The 21,276-nt window shown below is 40.8% G+C and overlaps 1 protein-coding gene across 1 annotated transcript in view; it reads left to right on the top strand.

Moving 5' to 3' along the window:
* Positions 1-6,411, top strand: part of LOC116039968 (B-cell receptor CD22-like) — a 28,921-nt gene extending 22,510 nt beyond the window's left edge. Inside the window, exons 9-19 of the mRNA XM_036000431.1 lie at positions 226-489; positions 1,253-1,522; positions 2,474-2,741; positions 2,832-2,856; positions 3,350-3,662; positions 4,148-4,417; positions 4,749-5,009; positions 5,361-5,442; positions 5,557-5,617; positions 6,054-6,062; positions 6,190-6,411. Coding sequence (XP_035856324.1) covers positions 226-489; positions 1,253-1,522; positions 2,474-2,741; positions 2,832-2,856; positions 3,350-3,662; positions 4,148-4,417; positions 4,749-5,009; positions 5,361-5,442; positions 5,557-5,617; positions 6,054-6,062; positions 6,190-6,411 — 2,045 coding nt within the window. The remainder of the gene's footprint in view (positions 1-225; positions 490-1,252; positions 1,523-2,473; positions 2,742-2,831; positions 2,857-3,349; positions 3,663-4,147; positions 4,418-4,748; positions 5,010-5,360; positions 5,443-5,556; positions 5,618-6,053; positions 6,063-6,189) is intronic.
* Positions 6,412-21,276: the final 14,865 nt, after the last annotated feature.

Genomic DNA, 21,276 nt, shown 5'->3' with positions numbered 1-21,276 from the left:
AAACTTTGCCACATCATTCTGTTAGTTAACAGACTGTGTGAGGTTTGGTTTCTCTGTATGGTTAACAGTAATCTGCCTTTAGTGATCTAAATATAACACACAGTAGCAACCAAATGTCAGTATGTACTCACTCGTCTGCTCTACATTGTTCATGATATAAATTATTTTCCATAAAGCAATATATATTTTTTCATTTAATATTTATTTACACATTGTGTCCCACAGATGCTCCAAAGCTTCCCTCTGTGTCAGTGAGTCCCTCTGCTGAGATAGTGGAGGGCAGTTCAGTGACTCTGACCTGTAGCAGTGATGCTAACCCAGCAGCTAAATACACCTGGTACAAGGAGAATGTATACTTCAGACCTCCCCGTGAAGGACCACAGCTCGTCTTCAGCTCCATCCGGTCCTCTGACTCTGGACAGTATTACTGTACAGCTGAGAACGAGCTGGGGACGAAGACGTCTCAATACAAATCTATTGATGTGAAATGTGAGTGAAACGGCTCATTTAATAACAGCAAATTGATTGACACACACACACACACACACACACACACACACACACACACACACACACACACACACACACACACAGACACACACACACACACACATTCACACACACACACACACACACACACACACACACACACACACACACACACATTCACACACACACACACACACACACACACACACACACACACACACACACACACACACATATGTGAGTGAAACCACTTTATTTAAATAACGGTAAACAGTTTAATTTTAGTCAAGTTATGCCGATACATATTTCTTCCAGATGTTCAAAAGCTAGGCAATCAGTTTCAAACATATTTTTAGGATATTTCATTTTTTAGCACATTCAAATGTAAGATACTCATTGGTTGTTACCCCCTCCCCACACACAACACACACAAACATGTTGCAGCAACTCCAGTCTGGTTGAGGAAAAAGAGAAAAAAATTATATAAAATCACATCTCTGTTTACTCCACTGTGTCTCAAACCAAGAGTCAAACCTTCAAAATAACACAGCGTATAGAATGTAGAAACAGCAACGTCAGCTGCTCAGTCCACCACTTTGGTCCTAATGAAAATAGCTTCAAAAGTGATTCATCTGTTGTCATGACATTTTTAAAAAGCCTTACAGAGCTGCACAAATTGCAGGGGGCTGTTATATTCTGTCACTTGTTCAACATCTGTTAGAACTAATGACCACTTATTGCCTACCTATGTTTTCTCCTCCAGATGCTCCAAAGCTTCCCTCTACGTCAGTGAGTCCCTCTGGTGAAATCAAGGAGGGCAGTTCAGTGACTCTGACCTGTCAAAGCAATGCTTATCCAGCAGCTAAATACACCTGGTACAAGAAGAATGGAAATCCAGAACTTCAACCTCTCAGTGAAAATACACCGCTTGTCTTCCGCTCCATCCAGTCCTCTGACTCTGGAGAGTATTACTGTACAGCTGAGAATGAGCTGGGGAGGAGGACATCTAGATCCATCTCTATTGATGTGAAATGTGAGTATAACTCCTAATTTAAAAAGCCACATTCAGCTGATGACTGCCCTTTAAGGCTTGCTTTGCTGACCACATCTGCTGTTTCTGTAGTTATAGTCTTGGTTGGCAGCAGGATTAACCCTGTGGTTTAGGGCTGTTAAAATATTCATCATCCAGTCACAAACCCATGTTTTGTTATCATATTCATAGTTATATGTATGTGTTATTTGTTTCTGTATTCATTGTTTGTTTTTAATGTTTAACATGTTCATGTATACACCAACAACCAAGGCAAATTCCTTGTAAGTACTACTTACTTGGGAATGAATTATTTTCTGATTTTGATATTTTAAAGTCAATTTATTTTAATACATCTCTTTCAAAGCTTCTCTCTGGTGAGATAGTGGAGGGAGTTCAGTCAATCTGACCTGTAGCTGGTGAATCTAAAATCTTCCTTGTAAAATTAATCTGTAAAGAGTTCACATTTCAGATGAAGTCTGCAATCTGGTCAGAAAATAGGTTCTTAGAGGACATGAGGATAACTCATTCACAGTGTGTTTACTCTGTGTCACTAAAAGTGTCCAACATTTGCTCTAGGTAAATTTACATCATATCACACATTACACATTAAAATGAACGTAAGAATGAGATTGTAGTAATAAAGCCACTTAGAGAGGCTGAGGTCAAAGCCACTAGACCATCACCTGATGTTCCTCCGTACTCTGCCCACTGACGTTGTGAGATTATGGTTTGGCTCCCAGGTTCAGGAGTCAATAGGTGGAGATGGACATCACAGCTGTAAAATTAGAGTTCATGTTTCAAAATTCAACGGACGATGAGAGAAACAGGCTCCACTAACCCACCTTACTGTATGTCTAATGTGTATTTCTATAATTATCAGCTATCCAACCTGTATTAGAAATTTAAATGTTCATATTGTGTTAACAAAACACAGATGTTTTTCTCTTCCAGATGGTCCAAAGCTTCCCTCTGTGTCAGTGAGTCCCTCTGCTGAGATAGTGGAGGGCAGTTCAGTGACTCTGACCTGTAGCAGTGATGCTAACCCAGCAGCTAAATACACCTGGTACAAGGAGAATGTATACTTCAGACCTCCCCGTGAAGGACCACAGCTTGTCTTCAGCTCCATCCAGTCCTCTGACTCTGGACAGTATTACTGTACAGCTGAGAACGAGCTGGGGACGAAGACGTCTCAATACAAATCTATTGATGTGAAATGTGAGTAAAACAGCTCTATTTTAAAAAGCAACATTCAGCTATTGACTGTCTGAATTTGTAGGAGTACTTTGCTGATCATTCCTGCTTTTTTCAGCTCAGTCTGCTTCACATTGACAGCTGTAGGTCACTGAACAGCAGTGGATGAGGAAAAGGTCGTTTTTAATAGCTGAATATGTAACCTCAGACATCTTACCTGGACATAATGGTATCTTTGCTCTTTTACCTGTTTCTCTCAAACAGTACAGTGTATAATTGTTTCCTTCTTATTTGGTGTTTGTATACAAAAAAAGGCTTTCTGAGCTTTCTTTTTATAAATACCGTATAAATTCACTAAATAGTCTACAACAAGTTGCGATCAGCAGTGTGTGATAGGCACCAGACTGAAATCTGTTCTGTTTTGAATGTGTGGTTAACAGTTTTGACAGAAGTGTGTTAGCATTTGAACAAAGTGCTGTAAATCCACAGTGTTGTGCACATTGTGGTTAAAGCCATGGGATAAGTGTGTTCAAGCAATGAAAAACGAACTAGAGATTGGTCCACATGAACTGCTGCTCTGCAGACTGTAGTTAGAGTTTTGCACATGTGGCTTCAGTTGGGCCCACTGACGTTTAGCAATCGGAAAAAAAAACTGTAATGTGTCTTTACTCATTTTGTCCCACAGATGGTCCAAAGCTTCCCTCTGTGTCAGTGAGTCCCTCTGCTGAGATAGTGGAGGGCAGTTCAGTGACTCTGACCTGTAGCAGTGATGCTAACCCAGCAGCTACTTATACCTGGTTGAAGAGCAATGTAAAGCTCAGACCTCCCATTGAAGAACAACAGCTGGTCCTCACGTCCATCCAGTCCTCTCACTCTGGACAATATACATGTAGAGCTAGGAACAGCCTGGGCTCTAACACATCCAAACCCATTTCTATTAAAGTGAAATGTGAGTGAAACCACTTTATTTAAATAACGGTAAACAGTTTCTTCCAGATGTTCAAAAGCTAGGCAATCAGTTTCAAACATATTTTTAGGATATTTCATTTTTTTAGCACATTCAAATGTAAGATACTCATTGGTTGTTACCCCCTCCCCACACACAACACACACAAACATGTTGCAGCAACTCCAGTCTGGTTGAGGAAAAGGAGAAAAAAATTATATAAAATCACATCTCTGTTTACTCCACTGTGTCTCAAACCAAGAGTCAAACCTTCAAAATAACACAGCGTATAGAATGTAGAAACAGCAACGTCAGCTGCTCAGTCCACCACTTTGGTCCTAATGAAAATAGCTTCAAAAGTGATTCATCTGTTGTCATGACATTTTTAAAAAGCTTTACAGATCTAGAGGGCTCTTATATTCTGTCACTTGTTCAACATCTGTTAGAACTAATGACCACTTATTGCCTACCTATGTTTTCTCCTCCAGATGGTCCAAATCTTCCCTCTACGTCAGTGAGTCCCTCTGGTGAAATCAAGGAGGGCAGTTCAGTGACTCTGACCTGTCAAAGCAATGCTTATCCAGCAGCTAAATACACCTGGTACAAGAAGAATGGAAATCCAGAACTTCAACCTCTCAGTGAAAATAAACAGCTTGTCTTCAGCTCCATCCAGTCCTCTGACTCTGGAGAGTATTACTGTACAGCTGAGAATGAGCTGGGGAGGAGGACATCTAGATCCATTTCTATTGATGTGAAATGTGAGTGAAACAGTTTATTTAAAATGAATGAGCTTAAATCTGTCCAGTCTTTACAGGAAAATATTTGTACTGATCATAACTACTATCTTCAGCTCTAGCTCTTGCTTCCCATTCACAGTCTTCTGATATTCACTGAGCAGCTCCAGGAGATTTTAGGGGTTTTGTGCTGTTTTAGGACTCAAACATCACACATCAATGTAGTCAGACCACCTTCAAAGTCTAAAATACTGATAGACACAGCTACACAGAGTTAGTAATTTAAATACCATGTGTTCTTCTGCAGTGAGTCACCTTTAACCTAGAGTAATCTCTGTTAACACATCTCCTCCAGATGGTCCAAAGCTTCCCTCTGTGTCAGTGAGTCCCTCTGCTGAGATAGTGGAGGGCAGGTCAGTGACTCTGACCTGTAGCAGTGATGCTAACCCAGCAGCTAACTACACCTGGTACAAGGAGAATGAAGACTCACCAAAAGCATCAGGACAGATCTTCACCATCACTGACTTCAGAGCTGAACACAGTGGGAATTATTACTGTGAAGCCCAGAACAGAAGAGGACGTCAGAACTCCACCTTACATCTGATTGTTGTGGCAGGTAATCATACTCCCACATGATCTTAACCTTCCAGTTCTTTATCTATGCATCTAATGACAACTAGATGTCAACATGAATACATTTGCAAATTAATTGTTTGCACAAAACAATAGTTACTAATCCAGAGGTTTGACATTTATAAAAACTCACATTAACACACATTGTTGGAAAGATCATTTTTACATTATAGGACGTTAAGCAACAAACAGCAAAACTACAGTACACATGAGTCATTATGTGGAATGCATCTGTCTGAGGATCTATGATCTTATGTCTAATTATCAGTTGCTAAAGGACCCAAACAACTTGTAATTCCATAATGAATCGTCTGGTTTCATCACTGTTTCCCAGGTTCTATGAAATCAGTAGCTGCTGGATCCATCACTGCTATTTTCCTGGCTATCATATTCCTCTGTGCCTTCCTATTTATTAGGTGAGCAGTTCATCTTTACTGTGATTACATTCAGTGATGCATCCTAAATTCATTTAGTCATTTAGAGATGTATTTTGATGATTAATTTGATTGTTTATTCATTCTCCTTTCCAGAAGAAAGAGGTCCTCAAAACGAACCACCGAGCCTGGAGAGAGACCAGACAACCAAGCTCAGGTCAGAAGAAGAGTTCAGTCAGAGTCCTCTCTCACCTGGAGACATTTGAATAATGCTTCATGTCCTCTGCTAAATTATAAGTTGCTGAGACAGGGACACTGTATAAAATAATATAAACCTCTCCATCTACACAGACATGATAGGGTTTGTAAATAAAGAGGATTTAGACAATCCTTGAATTGTATTTCCCTCTGCTGGTGATCAGTAGGCATTACACCGACAAAAACAGAAGTGACCTCAAACCCGTGGTTCACTTTTTGGCTTTGAAAACGAGACTTGATCCCACAACAGAGAACATGAAATAAATATTGAAACCAGGAATTTGGAGCGCCTGGTGAAGTATTTGTAAATTCACTGGAATTGCAGAACAAGCCCCTCACCTTTGACCCTGCAGATGCTTTACAGAATACAGGTATATTCAGACAGGCAGTATGAGGAAAATAAGGTGTCTTTTTAGAATTAAATATAATGTAAACATGTTCTAGAAGAAACCCAATACAAGTACGAACCTAAAAAACGACCTTTAAACACTTACCTATGTAGCTGAGGACTCTTGTCTATGTTACCTTCAGGGTTCAGTGTATGACAGCCCTTCAGCTCCAGTCCAGAGAACTCCAGCAGAGCAGCAGGACGACCTTTGCTATGCCAGCGTGAGCTTCTCTAAAAACCAGGAAGATGTTCTCTACTCCAACATCAGGCTAGTTCAGCCCCACAGACACAAGGAGGAAGAGGAGGACGAAGATGTGGAGTACACTACTGTCAACTTTAAGAGTGCCAGTGCTATCAAAGAGTGAGTCAATCAGAATTTTTTTGTATTCTCACCTTTTTAATGTTTTTTTTTTATGTTGTGGATTTTTCATTCTCTAAATGTGTTTTTTTCATTCACAGATCAGGAAATCAAAAGGCTGTGGAGGATTTATCTGAACTGTACAGCACAGTCAGCAAACACCAAGAGGCTGTGAACACACACACACAAATGATGTATGTATGTATGTATGTATCATAGGTGTGATTGGCAAAGGAAAAAAAAAGCAGGAAAATATACGGCGCACCCATGACGCTGCGACAGCCCCCTCCCCCCCTCATTTTTAAAAAAAAAAATTAACCATTAAATGGCACTTTCTGGAGAGTTTTGTGCAAAGAAATGGAGAAATTGAGTCTTACATGATATGTAGGTATTAGGGCATTTAGCATTTACATTACTGTTAATCAGTCATCACTTGATTACACATTGCATTACCTTGTTATAATATAAATAATAATAGTGCCACATGAAGAGACAGTGCAGCATATGACAGTAGCAACAGCTGAGAAGATTTGGGTCTGTGGTGACCAGGTCCACCTCACACAAACTTCCTTCTCCTATTCTCTCTCCTTACTACCACACCCACACACACCCACACCAGCCCACATTACCACGCTCATGCAGCCCCACCCACGAACATTTACGGATTTTTAAACATTTAATGTAACTGGCAAACAATGCTTTCTACTTTTTAAAGAGCACACGTTTATAACAAATTTTTATTTATGCCGTTTGTATGCTGTTACTGTCATTCTCTACAGTATGTAGGTATGTAGTATGTATGTTGTCACTGTCTGTTCAATTGTCCGTGTTTCTCTGTTGACACTGTACATATTAAGTTATAACTCTAACTCTGCAATTTAAATGTTTTTTATGGCTGTCTGTGATTATACTTCAGGGTTTTTCCTTGCTCAGAATTTGTCTTTGCGGGAACACACAAAGCAGGGGGGGGAGGGGGTCTGGGGGTCCTCCCCCAGGAAATTCTGAGGGTAAATGACTTCAATTCCTGCATTCTGATACATTTTTAGGCACCAATTTATGGTAAAAATGTCAATATTTATTGCAAGGAAATCACAAAATTCTGGTGGCAGGTAACAATTCAAAATACAAAATATAATGGAATATTATTATATTCAGTAGTCCAGTAAGGAGGCTTTCACATCCGGGACATGGGCCGGATACAATAACACTTGACCCTAAAGTCCAGTTGTTTGTAGGATTGACTTAGGCTACTTAATCAGTGATGTTGAATATAGCCTAGAGTGTAACGGACCACCACAGTTCATACATACATGTGAACCGCGGATTAATTGCAGAGTTTAATCTACATAGTGTAAAGCCTACACTTTGCATCAGGCTTTAAAACCAACTGTACCGAATTAGACTACTATTTAACGCGAGACGTTTTTAACCGCTAATAAAACTGTCTCAATTTAATACTGATGCCGTCAGACGGCCGCGCGGACAGACAGCAGTCGGAGTTCTGGCAGAGCTCTGCGCCCGTCAGCAGCGGCTTCTCACTGTACAGCTGGTCCCCCAGAGCAGCATGATCACCGGGAGGGTCCAGCCTGAACCCTGCAAACAGCGATCCCGTTTGAAGGTGACATGATTGATTTTGACTGAACGTCTCAATTTAAGTAACCTCTGATCGGGTCGTAGCAAATTAAGTAGCTACACTAAGTTTAAGATTAGGTGTTGGTCATTCTCAACACCTTTCTACCCCCCCACACACACTTATCAACTCTGGACTCTGTGCTGCTGCCAGCCTGTGTAACGTACGTTACTCACCATCGATCGACTGTTAGCTTCAGCTGGCTAACGTTAGCTGTCAACCTCCCGACTAGCTAGTGATCTAGCGAGGATTAGCCCTTCAGACCACAGTGGACTTCAGTGGACTCTCCATCCAATCTCCCGACTGGACCTTCGTCTACCACAACTGCCGGACTCTTTCAAATACATGTACTCCCTGTCTCCGCCGATCACTTGGTAGCGTTGGTCAGCTGTCAGCTTACGCCAGCTAGCTTCTGTTAGCGTCCACCGACTGACGGCTCGCCCAGCACATCTTTTCGCTGTAGAGCTCTTTTAGCCATGTTTCCCGGCTCAACACTAAGTTAGTGTGGGCCACTATCTTTCTGCACTGCCGAAAATGGTGCTCCTAAAATATTCCTCACTGCAACTTCTCAACGTCATCTGCTACGTCGCTTCAGCTTGCATTGCCAACATAAAATAAAAATATTGTCCCGTTGTCGGCTTCAGCTAAGAAGATAGTTCGCCCCCACACATCCAAAATTCTTATTCAAATAACCTTCTGCAACGATTGCAGGCTCTTTGGTGGAGCTCTGCTTTGAATGAAGTTACATCGTGACAAATTAATGGACCACTTGCGGAGTGATATGAAGACATGAGTCAGAGGCACAAAAAACGTTGACAGCAGTGACCGGTCATTATGTTTACCAATACCCCCGACCTGTGCCTTGCGAATTAATTAATAAGTTGTACAATGTAGAAGCTGTCAATTGTTGTGGTTTTTTTCTTGTTGTTGTTTCACTCTTTACTAGTTATTTAAACTACTAGGGCCTATATATAAAATTAGAAGTAAAGTTCTTTACTTGCTGACACAGAACAAATTGTCAGACGAAATGAATCGAAAGGCCCCACTGACTCATATTGTCATTGGACAACTAACAACAATCACCATTTTGTTGTGTACCCATCAAATGACCACAGCTAACAGTCCAATGGCCTTTCTATCCATTTTATTTCTATGCGAGGACACCATGAAGACTCCAGAGACTGTTGATATTCACTACATGCAGATTTATTTGTTACATTTTAACAAACAAACTGAGCTGCCTCGGACACATCAACTGACCACCGGTGATAGTCAGTCAATAGACAACTGAATCTAAGTTTCATACGACTCTCTTCTTATACAGAGTTTTGGGCGGTGTCAGTTGGACACATTCACGGCCACAGTTACCTCATGTTAGTTACATCTTTAGATGGACCTGAACTGGTGATATTTTTACTTCTAACAGTCCTCTCATCTTCCTTTTCTTAAGTACATCTAGGTCGTTGTGACCCAGACAATAACTACTAACGTACATGCTAGTCAACAGATGGTTTACTTCAAATGACTTCACTTTATTTCATCTGGAGGGTACTCAGCATGTCCTGGTGTACCACACCGGTCATATCAAACCAGTATATTTCTTTACTTTATTAGATTTCTTGATTATAATTGATTATATGACAGACATTACAAGACAAAACAATATCTAATACAATATTTAAAATAAGAGTGTACTTTTTCTTACTACACAATATAATGTATTCTATCTAGATGTTAATACATGAAGATTTTTGTTTGATACTTGAGAGATTTTGCTTCGACAATGCACAAACATTATTCCATGTCACCAGTCTCAGGATCAGAAGAGTCTCCAGTCTGGTCTTCAGTCTCTGGTTGTAAAAGTGGATGTGAGTTCCTGTCTGGTTCTGGTCCTCCACAGTCCTCTCCATCAGCTTCTGTTTCCATCTGACCAACACATTTATGTCTTTTGACATCAGAACGCCAGGAAAATCTTTTGTTACAAACACTGCAGCTGAATCTTTTCTCTCCTGTGTGGACTACCATGTGTGACCGTAAACTTCCTCTCCGTGTAAAAGATGTATTACAAACTGAGCAGCTAAAAGGCTTCTCTCCTGTGTGGACTACCATGTGTAACTGTAAACTTCCTCTCCGTGTAAAAGATGTATTACAAACTGAGCAGGTGAAAGGTTTTTCTCCTGTGTGAGTTCTCTTGTGTTTCTGTAAATGTCCTCTCTGTGTAAAAGATTTCTTACAAACTGAGCAGCGAAAAGTCTTTTCTCCTGTGTGGATTCTCTTGTGTATCGTTAAAGCTCCACTGTATTTAAAAGATTTCTTACAGACTGAGCAGCTGAAAGGTTTTTCTCCAGAATGAGTCATCATGTGTGTCTTCAGGTTTCCACGTTCAGTGAAAGCTCTCCCACACTCAGAGCAGCTGAAAGGTTTTTCTCCTGTGTGGATTCTCATGTGTGTCTGTAAACTTCCTCTCTGTGTAAAAGATTTATTACAAACTGAGCAGCTAAAAGGTTTCTCTCCTGTATGAGTTCTCATGTGTCTCTTCAGATCTGACTTGAGGCCAAATCTTTTCCCACACTCAGAGCAGCTGAATGTTTTCTTACATGATGAATCATGTTTCAGAGAGTTTAAAGCTGACTGAGGTTCTCTGGTCTCCTTCCAATCAGCACTGTCATCAGTCTCAGGATCAGAAGAGTCTCCAGTCTGGTCTTCAGTCTCTGGTTGTAAAAGTGGATGTGAGTTCCTGGCTGGTTCTGGTCCTCCACAGTCCTCTCCATCAGTTTCTGTTTCCATGTGTTGAGTTTGTCTCTGATGAAGCTGTGAGGACTGAGCTTCCTCTTCATCATCTTCACTCTTCACAGGGACAGGAGTGAATGGGAACTTATGGGTGATATCAGCCTCCTCCAGCCCTTGAAGCTGCTCTCCCTCCTGACTGCTCCACAGTTCCTCTTTAATGTGTGGGGGGGGCTCTGGCTCCTCCTGGTCCACACTGGAGCTACACTCCTGCTGCTCAGGGGGAACCTCTTCTTTAACCACCAACAGCTGCTGAACATCTGCAGGAAACAGGAAACACACACAGAGAGAGAGACAGTAACACAGAGACAGCATCAACAGTACATAGTCTCCTTTCAAATCTCTTTACGTGGTAAAAAAAAAAACCCAGGTATTTCATGTTTCTGTATTCTAACTTTCAGCCCTAGTGCTGTAAAGAATGACAATTATACCTGAGGTTTATCTCACTCTTATTTAGTTTAGCTGGTTTGAATCCTACTAAAGAACAGGGACTACTTTGTGTCTATAGATAAACATCTGAGCGGACTAATATGAAATGCGGAGTTCCCCAAGGCTCCATTCTGGGGCCTCTTCTGTTTAACATCTACATGCTTCCACTGGCTCAGATATCAGAAGACAGTTGCACTGATTATTTGTCTATAAGCGGGATCACATAAACACACAGTCACATGACTTCTCAAACCTGACGGAGGTTCTCCTCTCTCCTTCACAACGTCACAATTACCTTCTGTTTCCATGTGTTGAGTTTGTCTCTGATGAAGCTGTGAGGACTGAGCTTTCTCTTCATCATTTTCACTCTTCACAGGGACAGGAGTGAATGGGAACTTGGTGATATCAGCCTCCTCCAGCCCTTGAAGCTGCTCTCCCTCCTGACTGCTCCACAGTTCCTCCTGTTCCTCTTTAATGTGTGGGGGGGGCTCTGGCTCCTCCTGGTCCACACTGGAGCTCCACTCCTGCTGCTCAGGAGGAACCTCTTCTTTAACTACCAACAGCTGCTGAAGATCTGCAGGAAACAGGAAACACAGAGAGAGAGATAGAGAGAGAGAGAGAGAGAGACAGCATCAACAGTACATAGTCTCCTTTCAAATCTCTTTACGTGGTAAAAAAAACCAAGTATTTCATGTTTCTGTATTCTAACTTTCAGCCCTAGTGCTGTAAAGACTGACAATTATACCTGAGGCTTATCTCACTCTTATTTAATTTTCTGGTCTGGTTTGAATCCTACTAAAGAACAGAGACTACTTTGTGTCTATAGATAAATATCTGAGTGGACTAATATGAAATGCGGAGTTCCCCAAGGCTCCATTCTGGGGCCTCTTCTGTTTAACATCTACATGCTTCCACTGGCTCAGATAACAAAAGACAGTTGCACTGATTATTTGTCTATAAGCGGGATCACATAAACACACAGTCACATGACTTCTCAAACCTGACGGAGGTTCTCCTCTCTTCTTCACAACGTCACAATTACCTTCTGTTTCCATGTGTTGAGTTTGTCTCTGATGAAACTGTGACGACTGAGCTTCCTCTTCATCATCTTCACTCTTCACAGGGACAGGAGTGAATGGGAACTTGGTGATATCAGCCTCCTCCAGCCCTTGAAGCTGCTCTCCCTCCTGACTGCTCCACAGTTCCTCCTGTTCCTCTTTAATGTGTGGGGGGGGCTCTGGCTCCTGCTGCTCCTCTTCACCAACAATCACTTCCAGAACGTCTGGAGTTAAAGCTGAAACACAGACAGACATACATTAAATATCAGTCTCAACAATACTTTGCTAATTAGCTGAGATCACTCTGATGAGGACGCCGCCCCATAATGAAATCATCCGATTTATCTCAGGTCCCCAAAGATCATCATACAAAACTGAGCTTCCAAATCCCTTAAAAAAAAACCTCATGCCTTCACTTGGCTCCAGCTGTAAAAGCTGTGCCGGCATGTCTGAGAAAATCTCCGAACTGGAAGGTAAGATAACTTTGCTGCACCGGACCAGACAGCAGGGCTCCAGACTGTGGCCAAATGCTCATTTTGCAACCAACAGCTGTCAATCAAGGTAAACTACAGAGGTCTGTGGGTTAGATCACCTTGAAAGTGAACAATCATAGGAGGGCCAGTGCCTCCTTGGTTTCCGTTTAGTTTAGATCAGACTTGTGGGTGTGTTTTGAGGTGGTGTGAGAGTCTCAGACAGGAAACAGGAAACATCACTGCCTCTATCTCTGCCACAAGAAAGTTTCTAAACACCAAACACTAGCTCTGAACTGCCCGGGAGTTTGTGGAACAGCTGACTGTTTCCTCCGTCCCTCCGTCTCTTTTCTTTCTCTCTTTCTCCGGGAAATGAAGCTGCCTTCAAGTGCGCTCGGAAACGTCCAGATCTATAAACCATCTGACGGGAAACAGGAACTGTGAAATATAAGAGAACACAACAGGAGGTCACACAGATGGGACAATTAATGACACTACCTCCGCCACACAACCCTGCATCACACAATCACTTTTTTCGTGTGAATGCACACATAAGCTGCTTTTGAGAGATACCGCAGGAGGTGGTGGTACTCATGGGGACAACAGAAGTGCCGGTACTCAGTACTGGTGAGTTCCAACCCATTTCCGGCACTGTTTTTATGCTTTTCAGCTTTTCCCTCACACTGAGCTCACTGATTTAGTTATCTGGTGGAGTTTGGTATCCAGACTGGATATATTTGAGTTTGGCAAATACTGCTTCACATATCTCAGCTACCAGACCATCATCTGTCTCCTCGTCTTCCTCCATTTTGTCAGGTCCGCTGGTCGCTGGTCCCGGAGCGCGATCACGGAAGGCTTGTATCATGTGGACGCGTTGACAGTGTTGTTGTCATTACTTAGAATTCCTCATGGGGGAGACAGAAACTAAACTCTATAGCTGGGATTCTCAAACTTTATATTCAAAAGGTCCAAATCTGATTTATATACAAGGTCAAAGGTCGGGAACGATTGGTGATAAGTGATTTACTTTTATTAAACTTGCTTATAAATTACAAGCAATAAGTTTGTTAGGTTAATTCAAGTTTAAGGCAGTCAGATAAAAATTACATTCAAGCCTAGTGGAAAAAATGTTTGACTGCAATCTGTTGCCTAAATTAAAGCAACTCTAACTTTAAAAGCAACATACATTAAAATGTTAGAAATTTTCAAAATACATTCCAACTAGTGCAAAAGAAATGGCACTGTCTGCCCCGAAATGGTTGCTTTTGAACCTAAGCAGCTCCAACATTTATGATAAAATGTACAGGTGTACAGTATAGTTTTAGAAGAAATATTAACAAAAAGAGAACAATCTACACTGATTGATTTTCATGCCTAAAAAAGTAAATGTTACAAACTAAATAAGCAACCTTTTTGTTTTCATGCCTGAAAAAAGTGATTAAACCAACTGACCTTAAAAACAACAAGGCCCAGTAATATAAAGACTACTCAGAGAGAGACTTCACTCTCTCGCTGTGTCACAGATCTCACAGAAAACGTGGTAGTTGATTCATAGGAAGATTCTAACTGACCAAGTCTTGTTGTTCTCACCTCTGTATTCTGAGGATACTGCTGTTGGAAATATCCGTGCTTAGTGTCATAGTGGAGTTTAACATTTCCACTCTTCCCAACTCCAACGGTCTCTGTGCTAATCAAACACAAGGGCTTCATGCTGGATTGGGGGGAAATGAACGCATATGTTTCAGTCCACTCGTCTTTGAAAACTCTGTATTCTTGTTTTCTTTTCTTTACATATTTGGAAAGTGACATTCTCACCACGACGTAGCCTTCACTGACAGAATACGCCCAAGTCTCACTTTCTCGTGCCCGCAGGACAGATGTGAACGCCAGTTAGCCGACCCTGAACTCACTATGAAAGTTTGGTTTAGCTAATATTGAACGTGAACGCCATCCGACCTATAACTCGGTAATACTGAACATGTAGCATAGCCTGTTATCAGACAGTTAACTCAGTAATATTAAACATGTAGCATAGCCTGTTATCAGACAGTTAACTCTGTAATATTAAACATGTAGCATAGCCTGTTATCAGACAGTTAACTCTGTAATATTAAACATTTAGCATAGCCTGTTATCGGACCTATAACTCTGTAATATTAAACATGTAGCATAGCCTGTTATCAGACCTATAACTCAGTAATATTAAACATGTAGCATAGCCTGTTATCAGACAGTTAACTCTGTAATATTAAACATGTAGCATAGCCTGTTATCAGACCTATAACTCAGTAATATTAAACATGTAGCATAGCCTGTTATCAGACAGTTAACTCAGTAATATTAAACGTGTAGCATAGCCTGTTATCAGACAGTTAACTCTGTAATATTAAACATGTAGCATAGCCTGTTATCAGACAGTTAACTCTGTAATATTAAACATGTAGCATAGCCTGTTATCACACAGTTAACTCTGTAATATTAAACATGTAGCATAGCCTGTTATCAGACCTATAACTCAGTAATATTAAACATGTAGCATAGCCTGTTATCAGACAGTTAACTCTGTAATATTAAACGTGTAGCATAGCCTGTTATCAGACAGTTAACTCTGTAATATTAGTCATGTAGCATAGCCTGTTATCAGACAGTTAACTCTGTAATATCTATATTTCAGCTGGTAGCTTCTTCTGTAGCCTGGCATAGTCAGACTCAGTCTGGAAGCTCCCAGTCAACAACTTCCTTAGAAAACTGGCTGGTACTGGATGTACTGGCCCTTTAAAAAGGTATTTCAACAGGTAGAAAGTTCAGCGTGGGCTACAATCTGTCAGATAAAAGCCTCATGAAGAAAATCTAGTCATTTTGAGGCAGAAACAACCTTTTTAAACACAAGGCAGAAGCTGCAATCACTTTTTGGCCAGTGGAAAAAGACTGGATGGTTATAATGTAGGCAGCGCTGGAATGTAACTAAGTGTTGTGTTGTTCTTGCAGCTGAAGGACTGTGAGGATAAAGTTAGCAGCTGATATAAAAACACGTTAGCTTCAGGAGCTAGCTGCATGCGGCTAACAGGCTAACGTTAGCTTAGCGTGATTATGAGAGCAGTTCGATTGTCAGACTAACCTTCTCCCCGCAGCTTGGTCTCCTCCGTGTGTTCCCGGTGTCGCTCCATCTCTGATCAACAAACTAAGAAACGCTGTTTGGGATTCCCTGATCTGGATTCAGCTAACGGCTTCTCTCCTCACTGCTCCCGCTGCTCAGCACGGGGAAACAACAACAAACACCACTTCCGGGGGACCGCTGTCAAAATAAAAGCCTCGTTATTCTATTTTCACTTTTTTGTTTTGATTTCTTTCATGAGGATATATTTTGTTACATTTAGAAACCCTGTTTTACTGTTGTAACTTTTTAAACAGTAAAGATTATTAGAAAAACTGATGGATTAATTTATATTTATTTAGATATGCTTATAGCCTTTAGTTTGATAATCTACATTTGATGTATTACTTGAGTTGAACACACACACACACACACACACACACACACACACACAAACACAAACACACACGCACACCACACACTTGCACACACAAACTCACACACATATATATACACACACACACACACACACACACACACAAACAGGTGTCAAAATAAAAGCATACCTTTTAGTTAGGAAATGTATCGGAGTAAAAGTGAAAGTTTCCAGAAATATAAATAACAAAGTAAAGTACAGATACGTGACAATTCGCCCTAAATAAAGTTGCGAGGGTGGTTTTTCCGCTCACAGGCGCTAGGGGGGAGCGAGACGACCACCATTCAACTCAAAAAAAGTCATATAACCATTCCAATGACTCCGAAGCTGTTCAGTTAAGGTAAATTAAGCTATGAAAGCTGCATAGTTCCCCTTTAATCATTTATATTCCTGCATTTTTTTCAGAGGAAATCTGGAACACTTTTATTGTGAAGCTCAGCAACTGGAACACTTCCGGACTTTTATTTTGAAGCTCAGCAACTAATCTGTCCCGGGGGTAAATCTTGAGCCGCTGTGGCAAAGTAAAACTGTGGTAGCGGAAGAAGAAGACGAAGGGGACTGGAAGCGTGGTAGGATCGTTGCGTTGAGCAATTTGTTTGGCGGATTTGCATAAACTGTGCTGTGACTGTACATCATGTCAACTAGTTCAGATGGGGATGATATGGATTGGAAGATATCCAGAACATCGAGATTAAAAAGGTCTTTAAAAGAAAGAAATAGAGGGAAAAGTTGGTCGGAATGTAGCGAGATTGGCGAGGGAAATACAAACAAGAAATCGAGATCTAATCAGCTTGAAAAACAGAAAACTGGTAATGTAGAGAATGCTCCATAAAATGTTTCGAAAGTTGTTATTGAGTTTGGTCAGGATGGTGGACATTACCACCCGATAAAACTTACCAAGGCGATTGAGAAAGAGATTGGTAAAATTGACTTTGCTCGGTTTATGAGCAATAAAAGAGTTCTGATACATGCAAACAGTAAACAACAAGAAAAGATTCTCAAAATGTCTTCACTTCAAGGGGAAAGGATGAAGGCACATATCCCAGGAGCAATGGCAAAAGTGAAAGGAGTGATTTCTGGAGTTCCACTGAGTATGTCGATGGAAGATGTCAAAAATGAGATTCAGGGTGGTAAAGTGATTGAAGCCATACGGCTAAAAAGTAAACGAGATGGAGCATTAAAGGAAACATTATCAGTGCTAGTTCAATTTGAGAGAATTCTTCCTAAATCAGTGCAACTGGGATACATGAATTACAGTGTGAGAGAGTACATCCCCAAACCTCTTCGGTGCTATAAATGTCAAAGATTGGGACACACAGCACAGCACTGCAAAGGAAAATTAAGATGCGCTAGATGTGGTGGTCAACATGAGTATGGTAAATGTGACAAGGATGCAAAGATTAAATGCTGTAACTGTGGAGGAGAGCATAGTGCTGCGTTTGGAGGATGTGAAGTACAGAGAGAAGCCAGAGAAGCCCAGAGGGTTAAGATTTTAAGTAAAGTCTCATATGCAGAAGCTCTAAAGACAGTGCGAGAAATGGGGTCAACTAACAAAAACGCCAGTAGATTGGTCCAAAGAAACATAGTATCAGTTAATCAAGCCCAATTGCAGACGCCAGTTCATACACAGGTTACCTGTCATCACAAGTGCAAAGTTGGTGATGATACATTGGTAGTGAAGAAGGTCAACTTTGTGGCTTTCATATGTCACACTATCAATGTTGCATCTCAGTTAAAAAAGAAAAGCGATAGAATCAAGGCTATTGTGGAGGCAGCAGAAAGATTCCTTAGTATAAGTGATATTAAAGCAGACCAGATACATGAATTGTTGACAGTAACTGAAAATGGGGAAAATACACAAGCTGAGGGTTAGAACGCTAATTATGGTAATTCACATACTACAGTGGAACGCCAGAAGCCTCATAGCTAATGGTCAAGAATTTAAAAAGTATCTTCATAAATTTGATGTAGTTCCTGATGTAGTATGTGTACAAGAAACTTGGTTGCGACCCCAACTAGATTTTGTTATTCCAGGGTTCAGTTCTTTAAGGTATGATAGGCCTAATAATCATAATGGTGGAGGGTGTGCTACCTTTCTCAAGGCTGGGCTGGCATATAGGGAGCTCCTGTGCCCAGAGGATATGGAATGTATAATGGTTGAGATTTGTAGTCCAAGGAAAGAGGGTCATATTAAGCTGATCAATTTTTATAACCCGTGCAAAACTTTAACTGTTGACAGATTAAATGAAATGGCAGGGACTGTATACAGGAAAGAAATATGGTGTGGCGATTTTAATGCACATAACAGCCTATGGGGTAGCAATCACACGGACCATAATGGGAGCATAGTTGAAGACATGATGGAAGAAAGATTATTGGTTTGCCTAAATAATGGACAGGGTACAAGAATAGATGTAAATAGGGGCAATACATCATGTTTGGATATTTCGCTGGTTTCAGACAGTTTAGTAAATACATGTGAATGGCATGTTAAGAGTGATTCTACCATAGGCAGTGACCATTTCCCAGTTCTCACTGTAGTTAATACGGACATTTATGTCCAAGAAGGGGTTACAATTACTAGATGGTGCTTTGAGAAAGCAGAATGGGGAAAATTTAGGTCATACTGTGAGGAGTCAGTTAATCTGGTTACATTAGATGGAAGCATAGAAGACTGCACAAAGCAAATTACAGAACACATTTTGAATGCAGCATCTTTGAGTATTCCACGAAGAACAACAAAGGGGAGGAAGAAAGTGGTTCCTTGGTGGAATGAGGAATGTAGCAGAGCTGTAAAAGAACGAAACAAGGCATTTAGAGCACTGAAGAAGAATCTGTCACGAGAGAATGTTGTGGATTATCAAAGGAAAAGAGCAGTGGCACGTAGGACAATTAAATATACCAAAAAGAGAAACTGGAGGGAGTTCTGTTCCAATATAGGTAGAGGAATAGAGTTAGGGGATATATGGTCTATGTTCAAGAGAATGAGTGGGAAAAGGATGTCGGTTAAAATTCCAGTTTTGATTGATGGGGAGACGGTGGTAGTGTCAGACAAAGGTAAGGCAGAAGTGTTAGGAAGGGCATTTGTGGCAGCGCATAGTGGTGATCACCTTAGTATTATTCATAAGCAGCAGAAAGAAATTGCACTCAGAGAGAATAAGGATGTGAAGTTGAAAAGGGAGGCTAGTATGTCAACACTGGATGTGGACTTTAATATGTCTGAACTTAACCTAGCTTTGCTAGGCACTGGATATACAGCTCCAGGACAAGACCAATTATGTTATGCCATGTTCCGACAGCTACCAGTGGAATCATGTCAATTGATATTAAGACTCTTTAATAAAATTTGGAGGGATGGAATAATTCCGAATAGTTGGAAAAGTGCAGTAATACTACCGTTTAACAAACCTGGTAAGGACCCAGCTAATCCGGGTAACTATAGGCCCATAGCTTTGACATCTCACTTATGCAAATGGATGGAGAGGATATTAGTTCGCCGGATATCTCATATATTGGAGCAGAGAGGATTACTGACTAATATACAAAGTGGATTTCGGAAAGGACGCTCCACAACAGATGCTCTAGTTAGGGTTAGTAATGAGGTGGAAAAGGAATTAAAAATGAAAGAGCTTATGACAATAGTGTATTTTGACATTGAAAAGGCATATGATACCATGTGGAGGGAAGGGCTGCTTATTAAACTTGCTAGTATGGGTATTGGAGGAAGGTTGTATAATTGGATTATGGACTTTTTGACAGGTAGGAAAATTAGAGTTAAGGTTGGATCAGAGGTGTCTATGTACTTTGATGTGGACAATGGTATTCCCCAGGGGAGTGCAATTAGCCCTGTATTGTTCAATATAATGATAAATGATATTTTCTCAAACTTAGATGGATGTATCAAATCAGCACTTTATGCGGATGATGGGGCCATTTGGATGAGAGGAAGGAATGTGTCTTATGTAGTAGAAAATATCAGGACAGCAATAAGGAAAGTAGAGAAGTGGTCATATGAATGGGGGTTTAAGATATCGACAAGCAAGTCCTGTTACATGATGTTCACAAAGAAGCGCAAATATCAGGATGAAAACCTAACATTATATGAACTGCCAATGAAAAAAGTCAATGAATTTAAGTACCTGGGTTTATGGTTTGATAGTAAGTATTCATGGAAATCACACATAAAGAACTTGGAAACTAAATGCAAAAAGGTTGTAAATCTACTAAGAGCTGTGGCCGGATGTGACTGGGGTGCAGACAGATGGTCATTAATTGACATATATAGGGCATGTATGAGGTCATCAATTGATTATGGTTGTGTAGTTTATGGAGCAGCGGCAAAAACAATATTGGAAAAAATTAATAGATTACAGTATAGAGCATTACGAGTGTGCATTGGAGCTATTAAGTCAACCCCCATTAATGCAATACTCATAGAAGCAGGAGAGACACCTCTGGAGTTGAGAAGAGAGAAACTTGCGCTGGCATATTGGATCAGCTTAAAAGGAAGTGGAAAAGAGAACCCTACAAAAGAGTCAATACAGGACTGCTGGGAGTATTCCAAGTTTCAGGGACTTGGGTTTGGATGGACGAGGGAAGAGAAAGTGAGGGAATATGGAATGGAAGCTTTAGATTTCACCATGACCAACCCTGTTAGTAACATTCCACCATGGCTGTTTCCAGATGTAAAGACCGATATTAATATCCTGGAAAAGAAAAGAGAATGGAGAATGGAGGAAGTGGGAGTTAGAACAAGCATTTACCTGAGACACAGTTACTATAATTATTTAAAGATTTACACAGACGGATCCAAGAATGAACAGGAATGTGTGGGAGTTGGAATATATATCCCAGAATTTAAAGTTAAGCTCTCTAAAAGATTGTCTGACCAGTTATCGGTATATACAGCAGAAATGGTGGCGGCCATCATTGCATTACAGTGGGTTGAAGAGGTTAGACCTGATAGGG

This window comes from Sander lucioperca, chromosome 4 (assembly GCF_008315115.2).
Source record: "Sander lucioperca isolate FBNREF2018 chromosome 4, SLUC_FBN_1.2, whole genome shotgun sequence".
NCBI lineage: Eukaryota > Metazoa > Chordata > Actinopteri > Perciformes > Percidae > Sander > Sander lucioperca.
This window is presented reverse-complemented; position numbering and strand designations above follow the sequence as displayed.